The 17924-nt window shown below is 51.9% G+C and overlaps 2 protein-coding genes across 7 annotated transcripts in view; one reads left to right on the top strand and one right to left on the bottom strand.

The window, feature by feature from the left end:
* Positions 1 to 3464, top strand: part of Rnf141 (ring finger protein 141) — a 37971-nt gene extending 34507 nt beyond the window's left edge. For both annotated transcript variants that reach the window (XM_077798179.1, XM_077798177.1), the window contains 2 exons: positions 362 to 383; positions 3293 to 3464. In XM_077798179.1, coding sequence (XP_077654305.1) covers positions 362 to 383; positions 3293 to 3382 — 112 coding nt within the window. In that variant the 3' untranslated portion in view covers positions 3383 to 3464. The remainder of the gene's footprint in view (positions 1 to 361; positions 384 to 3292) is intronic.
* Ampd3 (adenosine monophosphate deaminase 3) overlaps positions 1 to 17924 on the bottom strand; it is a 46624-nt gene that overhangs the window by 7268 nt on the left and 21432 nt on the right. For all 5 annotated transcript variants that reach the window (XM_026395867.2, XM_026395870.2, XM_026395866.2 and 2 more), the window contains 8 exons: positions 16614 to 16776; positions 13905 to 14124; positions 11930 to 12059; positions 6520 to 6714; positions 5495 to 5626; positions 4782 to 4945; positions 4045 to 4171; positions 635 to 798 (listed from right to left, as the gene is read on the bottom strand). In XM_026395867.2, coding sequence (XP_026251652.1) covers positions 635 to 798; positions 4045 to 4171; positions 4782 to 4945; positions 5495 to 5626; positions 6520 to 6714; positions 11930 to 12059; positions 13905 to 14124; positions 16614 to 16776 — 1295 coding nt within the window. The remainder of the gene's footprint in view (positions 1 to 634; positions 799 to 4044; positions 4172 to 4781; positions 4946 to 5494; positions 5627 to 6519; positions 6715 to 11929; positions 12060 to 13904; positions 14125 to 16613; positions 16777 to 17924) is intronic.

Below are 17924 nucleotides of genomic sequence, written 5' to 3' on the forward strand. Positions count from 1 at the left end.
TCTTCCTTCAACCATGGCCCTGTTCACAACCTCCACACCTACTAGCTCGCACTGGCCTAGGCTGAGCCATGGGGCCCTCAGGCCCAGCAGGGGCATGGAGTGGCTCCCGGCCCTACTGCCCTGGGCATCTGACTCCTACTGTGTGTGCCTCATATGTGGCTGGAGGCAGCCTGTGCAGGTAAGACCAGTCATGAGGCACTAGTGGAATGAGTGTGCTTTCATCCATTAGTTGTTTGGTGCCTACACTGTGCCCATCACATTGCAGCTGCAGTAATTAGCTGAAAACACAAATGTGTGCAGACACTGTTGGTGTCAAGTGAATGTTCATGTGTGCTCACATGTCCTGTTTCTGTTGTCTCAGGTACACATGGAGGTATGTGTTGGTGAGTGTGTACCTATGAACTGTGTGGTGTGTAGCTTCACTGTATATATGCATGTGTGCTGGCATGCGTGTTGTGGTCATGTCGGCATGCATGTGTGATTTTGTGATGCATGCCTTGTGTGGTGTCCTGGGGGTCATCTTGGTGAACAAATGGATGTGTTGGTTGGAGTGTACATAGCTGTGTAGAGTGCATGCACATGGGTATGTGCTAGTGTGTGAACACAGGCCTGTGCAAGGGGCAGCCTCACCCACCTGCGGAGGTTGTTGAGCACCATGATGTTGGCATACATATAGTACAGGTAGTAGCTGTAGGGCGGGTTCTGCTCGCTGGTCCAAATGTCTGGGCTGGGGCTCTTGTCTGAGAACATGTGGTCGCTATGCTTGGACTCATCATCCACACTGTCAAAGCCTGTCACCTGGACAAAAGAGGAGGTCTTGAGCATCAAGCCAAGGTGGGACAGGTCAGGACTCAGGTTTGGCTCAGCTTCCTGTGGCTCAGAGCTGAGCTTTGGAGGGCCTAGGAGTTCAGGCCTCTCAGGTTCACATCTCACCCAGGAACCCCAAGCCTGACTGAGGCCACTTTCTTCCCAGGGATGGGGACTGGGTGCAGTACCTCAGTCTGTTCTTTCAGAGATTCCCATGGTCCCCGTAGGCCAGGCTGGAGAGTGCCCAGTCCCTATGTGGCAGTGTTGATAGTCGGGACAACTCAGGTTGGGCCAGGTGAGAGTGTGGTCCCTAGACCCACTGCCCGTCCCTCTTCTGTGCCACTGCCAGCAGCATAGTGACAAGCTATGACAGGGAAGGGGAGCTACTCTATGTCATGCACTTACTACACCCCAGGCCCTGCTTCAAGCTCCTCACACACACCAGCTAATTCAACACTAAAGAACGCTGTAGGGGAGGGGTTGGCTACGAGCCCCATCATAAAGTTGGGCAAACCAGGGCCAAAGTGGTAAAGGAAGTTGCCTGAGCAAGATGACGCACAAGGGCCCTAGGTCAGGACCTTTTGGGGCCTTAGGTAGAAGATACACTGGGGCACGTCCAGGTGTGGCCTGAGATGCCAGCCAGGTGCCTCACAAACAGACCAGAGGCCCACTGTCCAGGCTGAGCTATTGCTCCCACAGGCAGCTCTACTAGCTGAGGGGAACTGCCCTTTGAACCAGGTCACAGGGACCTCAAGAAGCTCCTTCTTCCAATGAGTTAGACCTCAGCTGGAACTCATCTGTGGATTCCCAGAGCCTCTGGCTAATCCCAGAGGCTGGGCCCTGACCAAGAACATACCTGCAGAGGACACAGCCCTCAGCCAGCACTTGAGGGAGGTCTGCCAACAGCCTCCCTCCTTTCACTAGGCCTTAGCAGGATTTTGGGGAGGGGCTGAGCACCAGACAGAAGAAAGAATGATTTCCCAACTCAGACCACAACTGGCCCACACTGAGGGCTCCTAGCCCAGGCCCCAGGCTCTAGGCCCTGGCCCCAGCCAGATCTGCCAGCCTGTCTGGTGTCTCTGTGGACAGGAGGGATCCTGCAGAGTAGGGAACACAAGGGTCTTGGCCAGAAACTTCCTGTCACAGAGCCCTCTGTTCAAGGGAACAACACATTCCCACCATGGCTCTCAGCAGCTCCTGAATGGGTCTGGGGAGCTAGGGAGGACCTCCAGCTCTGCTATGACAACTGAACATTCCAGCATGGGGATAGTGCCATCCCCTCTCCCAATCTCTATCCACCCAGTACAGGGCCTCACCACTGCATCTCACAGGCCTCAATCTCAAAATACGTCCAAACCCAACTCCCCTCTCAAGCCTGCTCTCCCCTCACAGTTGACAGCAGCCTTCAAATATACCATCCACCCTTCTGCAAAGCAGGCACCCAGGAGGCATCCGTCTCCTCCTTCTTCCAGCCTCCACTTAGGTCCTGTGAGTCTACACCAGCCCCTTCTCATGAAGCCTGTCTCTGCCCAGAGCCCCTGCCCTGTCTTGAGCAGGCCTCAAGCTCACTTCCTATACACAGGAGGCAACACAGAACAGGGGTTCAGGGCACAAGCTCTGGAGTCAGGTCTTCCTGGGTATGAATTCCAGTTCTGCCACTTTCTAGCTTTGTGATCTGTTTAATTTCCTGGAGTGTACACTGGAGCCTGTAGCTTCATAGGGCAATTGAGATTACAGGAGAGAATCAATGGAGGGCCCTGCACATAGTGTCTAGCACAAAGTACACGGCACACACACAGTAACTCTGCTTATTACCAACAGCACAACTGAGATGCAGACAGGATAGCTGTGAGGCTGAAGTGAGGCCATGTAGTGGCATACCACTAGGCCTGGCAGCGAGCGCAAAAAATGTGAGCTGTCACCGTTGGCTCAAGTGCCCACTATGTCTCTGGGGCTGGAACAGGCCTCTCACTCTCCTCCTAGCCCCCCATCACCTTCTGTTTCAGGCCTTCCTCCTCCACACACAGCCAGATGATGCTTGTCTAAAACATATACTCAGTGAGGTCCCTCAGCTTGTCCAAACACTTTCCAGGCAGCCCCTACATGTCCAGACTCAACCGCTCCCTCCCCAGACCTTGGTCCCCTGGGCTCCTCCCTACCAGACCTCATCCCATCACCTCCACCTTCACCTCCATCAGTACCTCCACCTCCACCTCCCCAAAGCCTCCTCCAGTCCTGAACTTGCTGCTCTGTCTGACATCCTCTTTATTCCTGGCATCCAGAGGAAGGGGGTGAAAACTGATCCCCTCCCTCCTGGAGTCTCTACCATACCCCTTCTTCCCTTTTCCTATAACTACTCAAATACAGAAGTGAAATATATTTCCTGGTGTGGGAGGCCATCCTCGCACGTGATTTGAGTTACCTCTCTGGCTGGGTGAGAGGCGCTTAGACACAACTGTGTCTGAGCCTTCCCCACCTTTCCCAGGTCCGAGGGCTTGTCCGTGCAGAGGCATGCCTGGCTACTGACCTGAAGACCCAATCATCGTCCTTGACCTTGGGATGCTGCCCCCCTTAACCTTCATTGGATGGGATTTTCCCTGGATTTTTTGTTCCCCAATAAAAGCTCACTCCCTGGCGTACTCTCCCTCTCTCGCTAGTCTCTTGTGTAAACCTCACCACCGCTGGAGGCGGGAGCTAGGAGAAGCTGTCTCAGAGCTAATATTAAAGGTAATGAGAGTCTGTCTCTTTAATTTAAAACTCCCTAATAATTTCTTATGACCCGAACCTACTTTCATGAAGCCCGCGCTGGTCGCGTGGCAGATCCTGGAGCTCATTATACTAAACCAAAAATGGTGTGAGGACCTTTGTTTCAGGTAAAAAGAGAGGAGCAGAAATGTCTGCATTTTTAAGGAGACCCTGGGGCAGCTTGGTGCTGGCGGGGACAGGATCCATGTCTTCAGCATGCGTGGCCAGGAACCAACTCTCAGTCCTTACCTACTCGCTGCCCTTCCCCACTGGACCCACAGACTGCCCCAGGACCATCATCACCAGCACCCACCCGAGGCTGCCCCTGAGGACCTCCCACCTGGGCATGCTCCCTTATTTTAGAAAATCTGCTTCTAGGGGCAGGCAGCCCTAGGCCTGATGTACAGGGTGGCGGGAGCTGAGAAGGGAGGCCATGGCAAGGAGTGAGCCCTCCTCTACCATGGTGAGCTCACCTAGGTACCCATCACTTACATATTTGAGGAAGAGGTGAAGCTCCCGATGATCTTGGGGGTTGATTGTGGCCTTAAAAAGGGGCAGGAAGATATTCTCCAGCATCTTTCCAAAGTTTGGCAGCAGCTTCTTTGACCTAAATATATCACTGTAGGGAAGCAAAGACTGGCCTGTTGGGTGGACCCACAGTCCCCTTGGCCTGCTACAGAGTGGCCACAGTCACTTCAGCACTGCTTCCCACTAAGCACCCAGGGTAGAGTCAGCTGTGGCCCTTCAGCAACACTGGGCAGTGCTGTGCAACTTCACACCTGCCTCACCTGTCTCAAGCCAGAGGCCATTCACGAGTGGGGCGAAGGGATTCAGGTGGCCAAGGGTCCCAGAGAGGAGTCCTCCAGTTTCTCAGTGATCCAGACTCAGTTCCACTCAGCTCAGTTTCCTTAGACCCCACACACCAGCCCACCCAGGAGGGGAGCAGTGATCCAAGGGGAAGTCAGCAATGTGGGCCACTACCACGACACCCCAGGCCTCTAGGCCCACCCAAACCTTCAACAAGAAGGCAAGCCAGTAGACCCCACAAGGCCTTGGCACATAAATATTCTTCAAAGAACCAAATTTTAAGTGTCATAAGGGCGTCTTTGCCAACCACTCTTCCCTGGGGAGGAAAGGTCTAAGATGGCACTGGACTTAATAGTCTCCAGCCCACCAGACAGGATGTCATGCCCAGGGGCATGGGGCAGATACTGGGGCCCCTCACTCACTAGATCCGGGGCACCTGGATGATCCAGCGCATGTTGGGTGAGTAGACCTTGTGCTGGATGAACCAGCGGGCCAGGTTGGGCCACTCCTCAGGACTGCGGCCATAGATGGAGAGCCGTGGCTCCGAGTACTGGTATTTACTCTCCTCCAGCTCCCGGGCCACCTCCTGGCACCAAGAAGAACCAGGTCAGCCCCAAAGCCTCCAAGCTACATGGGAGATCTCTACCTCCAGCTCTGCATGACAGCTGGGTCCTGGGCCAGCTGCTCCCAGCCAGGAAGGCTGATCTGCATCCCTGCTGCCTACTGCCATGTGAGCTCTTCAACCATAGTGGAGGCTCCTCCCCTGGGGGAGAAAGGCCTTGGGTCTGCAACGTCACATTGCAGAACTAGGCTGGGCAGCAACAACAACTCCACCCGGAGCCAACCAGCACCCAGCCAAGTTTAGACTATAAATAGAGACAGGCATGGTGCCAGGATGCTGTGAGCTCTGCCAAGGTGGATGCCCTCCCCTCCTCCTCCCTGCAGTTGGCACACAGCACCAGCCTGCCCATTCTCAGAAGAAGGAGACCAGGGCCAGAGCATAGGTTCCTGAGCTGGGCAGTGGATAGAGGAGATTCAGGGAAGGGAAGGAACAGAAGGCCATGCAGGGTCCCCTCTGAAAGCAGACACCATCAGGTATCTGAGGTGGCCTTGGAGAGGCCAAGGGACTGCTCACCTTGACCATCCTGGCAAAGTACTCTCCTCCCAGGTAGTTTTCAGTTTTTAAATACAGGTCGCGAAGCTCACTGGCCCCCACAGGGTTGTATTTGGAGTTGAACTTGTCAAAACGATGGAATGTCTGCCGGCCCTGAGGGGAGGAGGCCACCAGCCCTCACCACATTGTTCTGCAGCCATCAAGCATGTTTCCCTCTCCAGGCCTTTAGGTGTGGCCTTAGGTGTGGCCATACCGAATGATGTCTTTAAGTCATCTGCATGAAATCTTGGAAATTTCCAAGGGCCAGAACCGTGTATCATCACAGCCAGCCACAGGCTCTTTTCTGAGTCACGGTGTGAAGGAGCAAGGAGGGCTTCAAGCTCCAAGGAACCATGGCAAGGAACATGCCAGCTAGAGAGCAGATGAGGCTAGACCACCGAACAGCAGACAATGATGTGTTTTCTATGCCTTTTTAAGGCCGAATAATATTCTATTGTGTGGATATACCACATTTTGGTTACCCATTCATCTATTGAACACTTGGGTGATGTCTACCTTTTGGCTATTGTAAGGAATGCCCCTGTGAACAACACGTTGGCACATGGTGCCAACTCCAGTCTCTAATTTCAGTTCTTTTGGGTGTCTACCTAGGAGTGGGATTGCTGATTATATGGTAATTTTATAGTCAACTTTTTGAGAAGCCACCCTATTTTCCACACCATTGCTTAGTGTTTTCGTAACAAGGCACATGGCAGTTACCATGTTATAGGCAAGGAAATAAAACCTTCAGTGAGTTGCTTAAGGGCATATAACTCCTAAGTGGCAGAAAGGGGATTTGAACTTGGACCCATCTGACCAGAAGTCACGCACCCTTCCTCTGTCCCATGGCTGCTCCCAGCCCCATTATTTTATGAGGTCAAACTAACACCACAGCCTCCAAGACAAGAGCCAGCGGCTCTCCAAGCACAATCACAGCATCTTCCAGGGGCTGAGTCCCCAATCAGGACTCCTTTCTGTTCATGGCACTGGGGCAGAAGCTCACTCACAGCATGGACATCCAGCGAATCCACAGTGAGGTCGTAGGGGTCCATGTGCAGGCTGTCGAACACCTGCCGCAGGGTGACCTTCCGGCCCAGCTTCTCAGCCACAGTCCTGTCAGGCTCCGTCTGGTACGTGTGCTTGATGAAGCGGAGCAAGTGCTTCTGGTTCATGCAGGCCGCTGCGTGGATGTGCGTGTCCACCTAGAACAAGCACCCACCAGTGAGCCAAGCTACATTCTCCGCAACAAAAGAGCCCGGCCCTCAATGTGGAGCACAGAGCCTCGGCACCATAAGGGCCACAGAGGCAGTGCCTACCTAGGTCTGGAGGTCCCTCCCCATTTCTCCTCTGAACTTCAAAACTGGTCTCCTCCCCTTTAGCCTTGCTGCCCAATCCACTTCCTTACAGCACCAAGAGAGGGTTCCAAAATGGAGACTGGATCAGGCCACTCCCCTGTTAAGAAATCATAGTGGGCCAGCATCCTCAAAGTAAAGCCCGGCTCCTTAGCCTGGGAGTCAAGGCTACTTGCCACTGCCCCATTCTATGCTCCAGCCATGGCAAACCATGCCCGGATGTTCAGGGCACCAACCTAGTCCACTCTGCAGCGCTTTGCCCACACGCATCCTCAGCCAGGAGTGCCTTCCCTCCTCCCCACCAACCTCTTCCTTATCCTTCTACATCCTCCACTTGGACACCAATCCTGATCCCCTAAAAAACAACTAACCCACCCTCTCCTTGCCTGACTGGGACCCTGGCATAGACATTCCCTTGCTGTGTCCATCCTCCTGACCCATTCAAATATGTTTCTGTCTACTCCTCCGCTAGCCTGGGAGCTCCTCAAGCATAGGACCATGTCTGATCCACCCAGTCTCTACTATCTACCCCAGAGACCGGTGAGATGTACCGGGTGAATCAATGAATGGATGAATGAACAAATGCACTCTCCATCTCTGGCACGGTTGTAGTAAGGTTCTATATCCTCATATAAGCCTGAGGGCCCGTGAAATGCCTTACAGAATCCCCCTCCCTCTCAGAACCCCCTAACATTCTGAAAGCAAGGTCCAAGTGGGAGTGAGTGAAGACAGCAGTCACTGCCACACACTTCCTCGACCAGTTCCAGCTCACCCCACACCCAAGGCATCCACACCCCAAGAAGCAGTGGCTCTTCTGACCCTGAGACAACCTTAGAACTCAGAGCAAATGCTAACTTGAAGAAAGGCACATCACTCTTCTCCCCTTACTTCATGGCAAGGCAATGTCCTTGAGAAAGCCCTGGAAGGAGACCACCAGGGCCTCAGAACACCTCACAGGATTTCTTACATCTATGTCTCTCTGGCCTCTCCTTTTCAACCTCCTTGGTCAGCTCATCCTTGCTACCAGACCTCCAATACTGGCATTTCTTCAGGCTTGGTCTGGGCCCTCCTGTCCCCTCACTATATACTCTTTTCAAAGGTGATCTGTGCCATCTGTGCCTTTGATTTTCTTCTTTATACCAAAAACTTACAAATGTGTATCATCAGCCCAAAGCTCCAGAATTGTAGAGAGAGCTGCCTCTTTGGCATTTCCACTTGGGAAATTCAAAGGTCCTTCAAATTTTAAAGTGGACAGACTCTCCATCTCTGGCCCTAGACCAAACCTGATTGTTTCCCAGGTTCCTGCACCCCAGGAAATGATATATACCCTGCACCCAGCTGTTCACAATGGAAAACTGCAAGTCATCCTCCGCCTCCCCTCCCTCTTGCAGCACCAGCCAGATCCATCGATTCCCCCTTCCAATTAAATCTCAGATCCACACAATGGATAACCCGTCTTGCCACTTTTTCTCTTGCTCTGGTTCAATTCATTCTTCACTCAGAAGCTAGAATGGATTTTTTGATGCAATTTGATTCTGATTAATATTCTCACTAATCTAATACTGCTAATACTGCTTAGTCCCCGCCGTCTCCCCACCTTCCACATCCCCACTCTCCATTTTCCTCTGTGCTCCACTCCCAGGACAGCCACTTGGCTAAAATGAGAGATGGCCTGAAGTCACAGTGGGCATCTTGCATCTCCTTCTATGAGCCCACGGGGCCTAAGGGAAGTCCCCAGGGAAGGAGACAGCAGCCTCACAGGCCAGGATGCCACCCGCCACCAGTCTGCAGCATGGAGTTACTGCTGTGGCTAACTGGGCACTGTGCGAGGGCCAGGGTGAGGAGGTGCTGACCTCGGGTGCTGACCTCGGGCCAGGGAAGGCTGTTCACAGCTGGTTGGGCATCTCCACATGGTGCCAAACGAGACATTTGATCTTTCGGACTTATCTGTGTGTTATCCCCGCCAGCCCGTGTCATTGGCCACATCACTCTGTCAGCAGGGTCCTTTCTGCCATTCATCCTGCCACTCTTACCAGAAAGATAGACTGCTGGACATCAGAGAAATGGCACCACTCAACGTACTAAAAACCAAAACATCACCCAAAGCACAGAGTCAAGGCTCAGGCACTTCTTGTGCATTCCTTTGGGATGCACAAGAGAAGGTCAGCTGGGATTAGCTCAGCAGGACACAGCCTGGCTCCACCGCCTCAGCATGACTCAGCACATTCTGGGCTTCTGTGTGTGTCCTTCAGTTTACCAGTGACACACCACAGGGGGTTCAGCCTGTCCTTACCCCGTGAGTCACAAGATAAAGAAGGAAAACAACTGGACAGTCCAGGAAGCACCCAATCCAAACTACAGGACCTCAAAGGTGATTATTTTAGGAACAAGTCAAAGAAGTTGTCATTGAAGGTCAGTATTTTCAATTCACCCGAAGATCCAAGCACATTCTCTGCTCTCTCCTGAGATCCAGGTCTACAGAAACTGTAGAGTTCCCAATACCTGAGACTGGAGCTAACACTGGCCTTCCCGTACCAATGGCGGACATCAGCAATAGGTCACAGCACTCTTTTCACTGAGGTTCTGGAATAGCTTCAGGGAGTCACTCCCAACTGGTCAAGTTTGGCACAGAAGCTGAAACCTATTTGCTATCCCTGATGTGACACTCAAGCCCAAATGGATAGTGCCTAGTCCTACTCCACTCCCAAGCAGCAAACCCGCTCAGCCCTTCTGCCTCAGCCCTGAACAGAAAACAAGTGTCTCGGTTACACAGTGCTGCCAGCTGGGCCTCACAGTGTCATAACCCACCACCCACCACCCACCACCCACACGTATCCACAGCCAGGCCTCGGCCCCAGCGTGCCCTGCCTCTGGGAAACAACAGCCACCTCCAAAATAGGGAGCTCCCCTCCCAGCTCACTCTGGGTTTTATAAGGCCAGCTCTCCTCGCCACAGTACAGATTTTGAGGGTGAGATAAAGCTGCTGGCACCCAGGAGGCTCCCTTTACCCAGGACAGAGAGCACAGCCTGATGCAGTGGCCCCAGGCCCAACTGACTATGCACCAGAGAAAAGGCCACAATGTCACCACACACACACACACACACACACAAGGACACCTTGTGTCCAGAGAGCACAGTAACCCCCAAAGTGATAGGAAGTCCAAGGATCAGCTCTGATATGGAACCACAGCTCTACACAAGGGCTCGGGCCCACACTGTGGCAGGGAGCAGATGGTGAGTCCATGGGGCCCACCCCAGGAGCAAACCGCTTCAGAGCCCGTCCAGTCAACAAAGACAACTCAGGTCAGGCAGCAGCAGGAGGCAGGCCCAGCACAGTTCACATCTGCAGAGGGCAGGGCTGCCCTGGGCTGGGCAGGACTGCGGGGAGCTCACAGTGACTGAGGCACCTGCCTAACACCTAAGGCTCACAGAAAAGGAACAAATGGTGCTTGAGGTGAAAATGCCCAGCTGCCCACATAGGTGTGTCTAATGCATGACCTTTAACCTCTACCCGGAAATCCCCAACACTCTTCCACAGCCTTTCGGAGCCCATGAGCTGAAGCTAAACTCTCACTTCTAAAGGCTCTTAGTCCCGTCCACGTGGGGAGTCCAGATGGCATTAACAGGGGGTCTTAGGCCTCCCAAGATAGGGGGGGGGGGGGCGCGGGGGTGGAAGAGGGGCCTTCCATCTGGATTGCCGAGCAAACTCAGTCAGGAGGTCAGGGAGGCTGACCAGGGCTTCCCAGAGGAGCCACAAGCTGATCCTAGAGACAGGAGATCCTCAAGAGGTCCCAGCAGGACAGAGGTGGCTCTGGAAATGACAACCTCACCATGACCCGCCCAGGTTTGGCCGTCCTCCTCCAAGCACCATCTAAACCCCCTGCCCCCACTGATTCACCTCCAAGATCACAAGCACACGCGGCCCACCTCCCAACCCACAGACCCCATTATCATCCAGAACCCCCACACCGCTGCAGCTTCATTCCTCACAACCCACTGCTCTCCTCTCTCTGACCCAAGCTCTAGCCACACCAAACTAGCAGCTATGTCAAGACACCACTGTAACCCTTTCTCCCCTCGCACGCACGCCTCTCCCCCTCCTGGCATTTGCACATGCTGTTCCCTCCACAGGAAATGCCAGGGACGTTGCTGCTTCCCTCCCTGCACAACACTCTGCCTGGCTAGCTTCTTACCCTGTAGGTCAGCTTAATTAGTTCTGGCCTCCTCCTGAAAGCCACCCCATTATACTTAACCCTTAGGTAGCAGACGGAGGAGCTTCTCATCAGCAGGAAGTAACTTGCTCACCATCAAATGCCCCATGCTTAGCACCGATCCTGTCTCACTATAGGTTACTTAAATGGAAGAAAACGGAAGAGCTGCAGCACATAATCACTTAGTATGCACACCTGCCACCACTCCGCAGGCTGAAAGTGCCAGGAGCCACTCGGCCACTCAAGGGGTACAAGAGGGACAGAGACAGGAGCACATAAAATGTTCTTCTTTAAATATACCTTGGGCTGGGGTTGTGGCTCAGTGGTGGAGCACTTGCCTAGCACGTGTGAGGCCTGGGTTCGATTCACAGCACCACATATAAATAAGTGAATCAAAAAAGGTCCATCGACAACTAAAAATATATGTAAAAATAATTTTAAAAAAATAAAAAATAAATACACCTTATCCTGAAGGACACAAAACCATAAACTACCAAAATCCAAAGAGGTCATATAGCTTTTTCCCTCCATGATGAATCTAATTCTTTCCCTACCCTAAGAGTGGCCTGTGCTCAACAGTTATGACCACCTAAAGGCCGTGTCCTGCTTCCCAAGGCACATTCCAACAGAGGCACACCATGGAGTGGCCCCCCAGTACCGTCTGAGGCACATCCTGACTCTAAGAACACAGTTTACCCACCTCTCTTCTGCATGGACCCATCGCACTCCTCTGGCCAAGAAGGGCCTTCACCAGCCTCCACTCTCATAGGGCACTAGCCCCAAACTGGCTCAGGACAGCCCCGGTGTGGGGAAAGGAGCCAGCCAGGTGAGTTGGACACTGGCCACTAACGCACCTTTCTCACGTTATAGAAGTCTCGATGGGGGTTACTCTTCAACTCTTTGAACTCGGACATTTCATTTAACATCTCGTGAAGGCTGAATTTGGATTCCAGAAAGTTCAGTCGCCGGTGACAATAGGTTTTCCTGCAGGTTGGGGAAGGGGAGAGACCACAGTTGAGGGGCAGTGACATCAAACTCTGTTTGGAGACTTCCAGCACAGGTGGGCCAAGCCCAGTGTGGGAGGTCCAGTTCTGGGAGGATGGAGCCAGGGGGGCTCAGAAGCTCCCAGATTTCTGTTGACCTGACTGACCTAGCTAACACGTCGGTGTGCCTCAGTGAGAGCGGAGAGTGAAGATATGGGGCAGCAGAGAGCTGACTTTGAGACCCTGTATTTTTGACTTCTAGCTCTATGTGTTTAGGCAGTTAACCACGAGCCTCCCTCCCCATGAATGAATCGATGTTGAGATGGTAATTCCAAGGCTGAAGTGAAGGTTAAATTGGTTGATGCCTATGAAAGGGCCTGACTCCGAACAGAGTGGTTACTCAATAAGTCTCCCTCTTTTGTCCCGTCTTTTCTTTCTTCCCACTGTCCTCAGCCACCTTTTATTCCTTGAGAAATCAATTGTCCAGAATATGGATAATACAGTCACACTATAAGGCATGGCCTGCCACCTTGGGATACAGAGATAACTCCCACCCTGACCAAATGCTCCCAAATCCCGAGACCTGAGGACCCCCAGACTCTGAGGCTTCAGGACAAGAGGAGAATGTTTCTCATCAGAGCCAGATTAGGAGCACAGAGGTATTTATCACTGGGATGGAAATCTGTGAGACTCATGCCCCAAGTTCCCACCAACTCAAAGAAGGTACTCATGGGTAAAGAGGTTTTCTCTGCCAGCAAAGGTGGGAGCTCACTGCTGTGGTCAGCTGCCAGCCCACACCCAGCTAGGGTTGGCCAGCCACATGCCTTGAGTCCAAGACCACACAGAACCTTTGACCATAACTCATGCCACCCTGCTTCTGCACAGAGCAGCTGCTCCATATCCCATCACTGAGGCTAAGAACAGCTGCCTACCTGCAAGAGTGCCACCCTGTCTGCCAAGACAAGCCCAGGATGAGCCCAGGGGTGTCATACAGTGAGAAAGGAGATCAAGCCCAGCCTCTTTCCAAGAAGGACTCTCCTTGAGAACCACTCAGGCAGGACAGCCACTTCTCACACACTTGGCCCAGAAGGGCCTCTGAAAGAAAACTACCCCGTCCCCACCCAGGGTCTTAATTGGATCATTGAGGACCAAGCTACCCATCCACCCCAGACCCACTCTCTTCCCTTAGGACCCAGCATCACACCATTCCCAACAAAACCCAAAAGGCAAGAGCAAAAGAGCAGGGGCATGACAGCACACTCCCCTCCCAACCCCGACTCTGGCACATTCACTCCAAGGCTCTCAGGGTGCAGATTGCTGAATTTCCACACTGATAGCTCAAGTGCCCACCAACAAGTGAGGGACCAATTTCAGGAAGACAGCCACCTGCCAGCTCAGCTTGAGTCAAGCCCATGGCCTCAGGGGGATCAGAGCCACAAAGTGCCCTAGGCTCTCTGCATGCCCTCTCCAGAAACACAGAAACCCAAGACCTGGAGCGACAGTCATCGCTCCTCCTCCCTGTGCAGCCATGTCCCAGGCTGCCAGTTCTCTGCAAGGCTGCTTTCTTGCCTGACAAGAGGTGTGGCAGTCATTTTAAGGTGCCCAGGTTGCCAACAACAAACAGAAGTTCCACACCTATACCGCAGAAGGGACAAGTAGTAACAACTCTAAGAGTGTGGCAGCCCAGGAAGGGAGATTACTGCAGAAACCCACAAAGCAAAGGGAATGACAACCACTCTTTCAGGATGGTTTACCTGCAGAAAAGCCTCAAACAGAGGGGCAGCCTAGCTGGCTTTTCCCAGCTCCTTCCTATAATGAGAGAGAGAGTTGGGGAAAGCTGGCTTACGTGGGGCCGTCAGTGATGAGAGCCAGGATGTGGCTCATGTCCACCGTGTAGGTCTCCAGGTCAGGGTAGGGCAGGCTGTGGGGCTCCTGGCGCTCCAGCATCTTTTTGTTATCATACACGAAGAGGATGCCCCCCTGCATGCAAACCAGGTAGCCCAGATTGGGGGGTGCATCATCCAGGCAGTAAGGGTCTTCCCCGGGCTGTGGGGGAGGGTGGAATTCTGCAAAACAGGATCAAGTGATGGCCATGAGCTCTTGAACTCAAAAGTCACATTCGGGGTAAAGCCTGCCCAGGCCACTCTATCTAAAACCAACCACCCTCACCTGCACAAACACCACAGCTCCTCTTCCCAGCTCTGTTTTGCCTCCTTAGTGCTTAGCCCTGACTAAAGAAACTGTATCTCTCACCTTAGGTTTTAGAAACCTTCTCTACTCAGAATAGAGACTCTGGTGCAGATTGAGACTTTGGTTTGCTGTACCCCATTACCCAGAAAAGCCTGTGGTACATGGTTGGCACTTCAATATATCTTTTTCATTTAACTGAAATGGACTTCAGTTTCCTTGGCCCTGCACGGCCCCCAGGATATTTTTTTTTTTTTTAAGGGCAGCTGCATCCTCTAGTAAGAGAACAGACAGCTTTTGTTGCTTCCTTTGAAGAGGAGCCAGGGTTTCCTCCCACCGCAGCTGGCAGCTGGGCCCCTGGTCCTATATGGTCTTGGCTGATCTGCAGAGAGTTGAAGCCCCCAGTTCTGCTATGTAGCATCTGCCCTTGGCTAGAGACAGCTTATCAAAAGCCAGAAAACAGGTGCTTCTCAGCTTATTATGTGATCATGTCCCAATAAGCCCATCATAAACTGAAAATACCCTAAATTAAAAATGCATTTAATACACCTAACCTACCAAAAATGTGATGAGAACACTTGTATTAGCCTACAGTTGTGCAAAATCATCTAATATAAAATTTATTTTATGATAAAGTGTTGAATACTCATGTAACTTATTGAACACTGTACTGAAAGTGAAAAACAGAATGGCTATATGGGTACATTTTGCACAATCATGAAGTTGAAAAATCATTAAATTGAAACATCATAAGCTAAAGACTGTCCATAATGCCTCCTAATTCATGTGCAAGGCATTCCTGTTTACAAAGGCAGTGGGTGTAATCCTCAGATGGGAAGACAGGATCAGAGAGGCAAAGGGGTTTGTTAAAAGTCTCATGCTTAAAAATAATAAAAGAGACATTTTGGGGGCTGGGGCTGTGGCTCAGTGGTAGAGCGCTTGCCTAACACATGTGAGGCACTGGGTTTCATCCTCAGCACCATATAAAAATAAATAAATAAAATAAAATAAAGGTATGTGTCCATCTACAACCACAGCTGCCAGCAGCATTGGAAGAAAACCTTGACTCCTCATCAAAGAAAGCCCCCAAGGCAGGGTCCCCCGCTGGGGTTTCCTCCACCAGTGCTCACAACAGGATGCCCCTAGAGCAAATGTGAGGAGTCACTGAGGAGCTGAAGCAGAGCAGAGCTGGGGTTGATGTCCCCCATCAAGCAAGGCCACAGGCCAGCTCAGAAGTCTCTAAGTCTCTTGCAGACCACGGGGTCTGCAAGGTGCAAGCAGTTGCAAATGCCTGGATGAAGCCACAGCCTGTACACTCCAAGGTGGCTCCACCTCACCACACTCAGGCCCAGAACCCCTGAGTCCTTCATGCGAAGTACACATTTAGCCATCAGCCCTGTCTGTCCTTTCTAGGGCAGTAGGATCAATTTCCCTAAGACAGACAGGAAATGGGCCCAGAAGGGCTGAGACTTACCCAGGGGTCTGGTGGTAACAGATGCTCAAAATGCAGGACTCAGAGGTTCAAGGGAGCCAGAGACAGGGATAACCCAACACCAGCAACCACAACCAGGGCAGCCAGGGTCCTGGGCCTTGGTGCAAACCTTCAGGCCCTATCTGCTCCCCAATCCTGGCTTTCAAGCATGAGGTTTCCTGTCGTTTTCGTTTGCATGACTTAACTCACAGCCTCTACTCCTTTAAGGTCCTTCACAGACCAAATGGACTCCACCAGGAAGCCATCCTGCCCTCTCTCATCTCCCCTTCCCTGAACTCTGTGGCATAAATGCAGCTGCCATTTATTGAACACTCACTAGATGCCAGAGAGGCACTGAGTACACCACAGTTATTTGCCTATTTAATCTTCATAGCAGTCCTAGGAGATAGATATTATTAGTATTCTCATTTTATAGATTAAAAAAATAGGAGATTTAGAGAATAATTCGTTCAAGGTCCAAGAAATTGGCAGAACCCAGATACAGGTGTGTTAGACTCCAGAGTCAACGTGCCCTGCCCCAGGAAGGTGCCCTCTGTCTCGATTCCCACCCCAGCCCATAATACCTCCAGCTGGTCATTTACTGGTTGATCTTGTTGTTTTAAATGTCCCACTTGAGAATTCCTACTTCCCTGTCAGACTCCCACCATTAGGAACTTTCATTTCTCTTAACTTCCACAGGTTATCTCCACTCAGCCAGGCACACAGGACACATAAAACTGACCAGGGGACCAGCAAACACCAGTGTAGGCAGAAGTCTACACCAGGGTCCGCCCCCGAAATACCAGTGGGGAAAACGCATTCAGCCCACAAAAGGTCCCCAACAACCCTTAGGCCAGACCCATACATGGGGCCCCATTTCCTGTCTGAGATCCATACCTGGGAGACCGTCTTCCAGGAGTGCCGTGTTGGCCCGCCGATGACCTAGGTACTGGGCTGTGGTCCGAGGGAAGCGGTGATAGGCAAGCCGTGCATACTTCTCCCGGATCATCAGGGCCTTGGCCAGGCTCTTGGCGGCCTGCTCGTAGTCCTCCACAGTGATCTACAGAGGGAGGCGTGCAGAAAGGGCTCATGCAGCAGACCCGAGACTGCCATGCTTAAAAGGATCTGCTTGCAAGGTTGGCTCTTGGCCAGCACCTGGGACCCCGGATTTCAGGAGAATTCCCACGATTCAATGATCAATGAGTGGCTCACTATATCTAAACTATACAAAAAAACATGGCTTATGCTGGATACCAGACTCCTTCTGGGAGTCTGGAATTTGAACATGAGCTATAGGTGTGTGAGCAGACCTAGCACCTTGGGCACCAAGAGGCTAATGAGCCTCCCTGGCAGACAGCACTTCACACATGTTGTCACACTCAGATGCTGAAGGTATTCTATGTTCTGGTGACTCCCCTGGGTGAGAACCCTTGCAGGCTTGCACCTGGTGTCCTCCAGACCTCAGCCCACGTAGCTTCTCCTTTCTGGTTTGTTCTGTGTCCTCTCACTTTAATAAATCTTAGCTAGCTTTGAATATAGCTAGATGCTAAGCTGAGAGTGCTCCCAGCAAGTCACTGAACCTGAGGGTGGTCTTGGGAACACACACACACACACACACACACACACACACTCACACACAAAGAATTTCTGCATGCCCATCCCACTGCTTTGCCAACTCAGGCTTCTGATTAAATCTGGTGATCACCCAACTCATCCAGTCAACAGCATGTGCTATGTGCTAGACCTATCCTTAGATGTCATTTTGCTCCTCAAAGCAGCCCATTTTAAAGTGGGAAAACTGAGGCCCAGAAAGGATCAATCATCCAAGAGAATGTTGCAAAGTCAAATTTCAGACTCAGCTCTGATTGATTCTCAAAGCCCAAAGAAAGATGAGCTGCTTTCCCCGAGCTGCTTCATATACAGAGATGAAGGAAACACAGGCCTAACTTCCAACGGGCTCATTTATCTTGGTGAGTCTGGGAAGGAGGAATATCACAGACATCTGAATGTGCTCAGGAGCACAAGCGGTAGACAGGACGGGGGTGAGTGACACAGAAAAGGAGGTGCAAGATGCTGGAAGAGCACGGAGTGAGAAGGGCTGGGCCTGGAATTTTCCTCTTCTGCTTTAATAAAATAATCATTTTTAAATTTTGAAATGTTTTAAATCTACAGACAAGCACCGAAGGTTATATAACAAATACTCATGCA

This window comes from Urocitellus parryii, chromosome 4 (assembly GCF_045843805.1).
Source record: "Urocitellus parryii isolate mUroPar1 chromosome 4, mUroPar1.hap1, whole genome shotgun sequence".
NCBI lineage: Eukaryota > Metazoa > Chordata > Mammalia > Rodentia > Sciuridae > Urocitellus > Urocitellus parryii.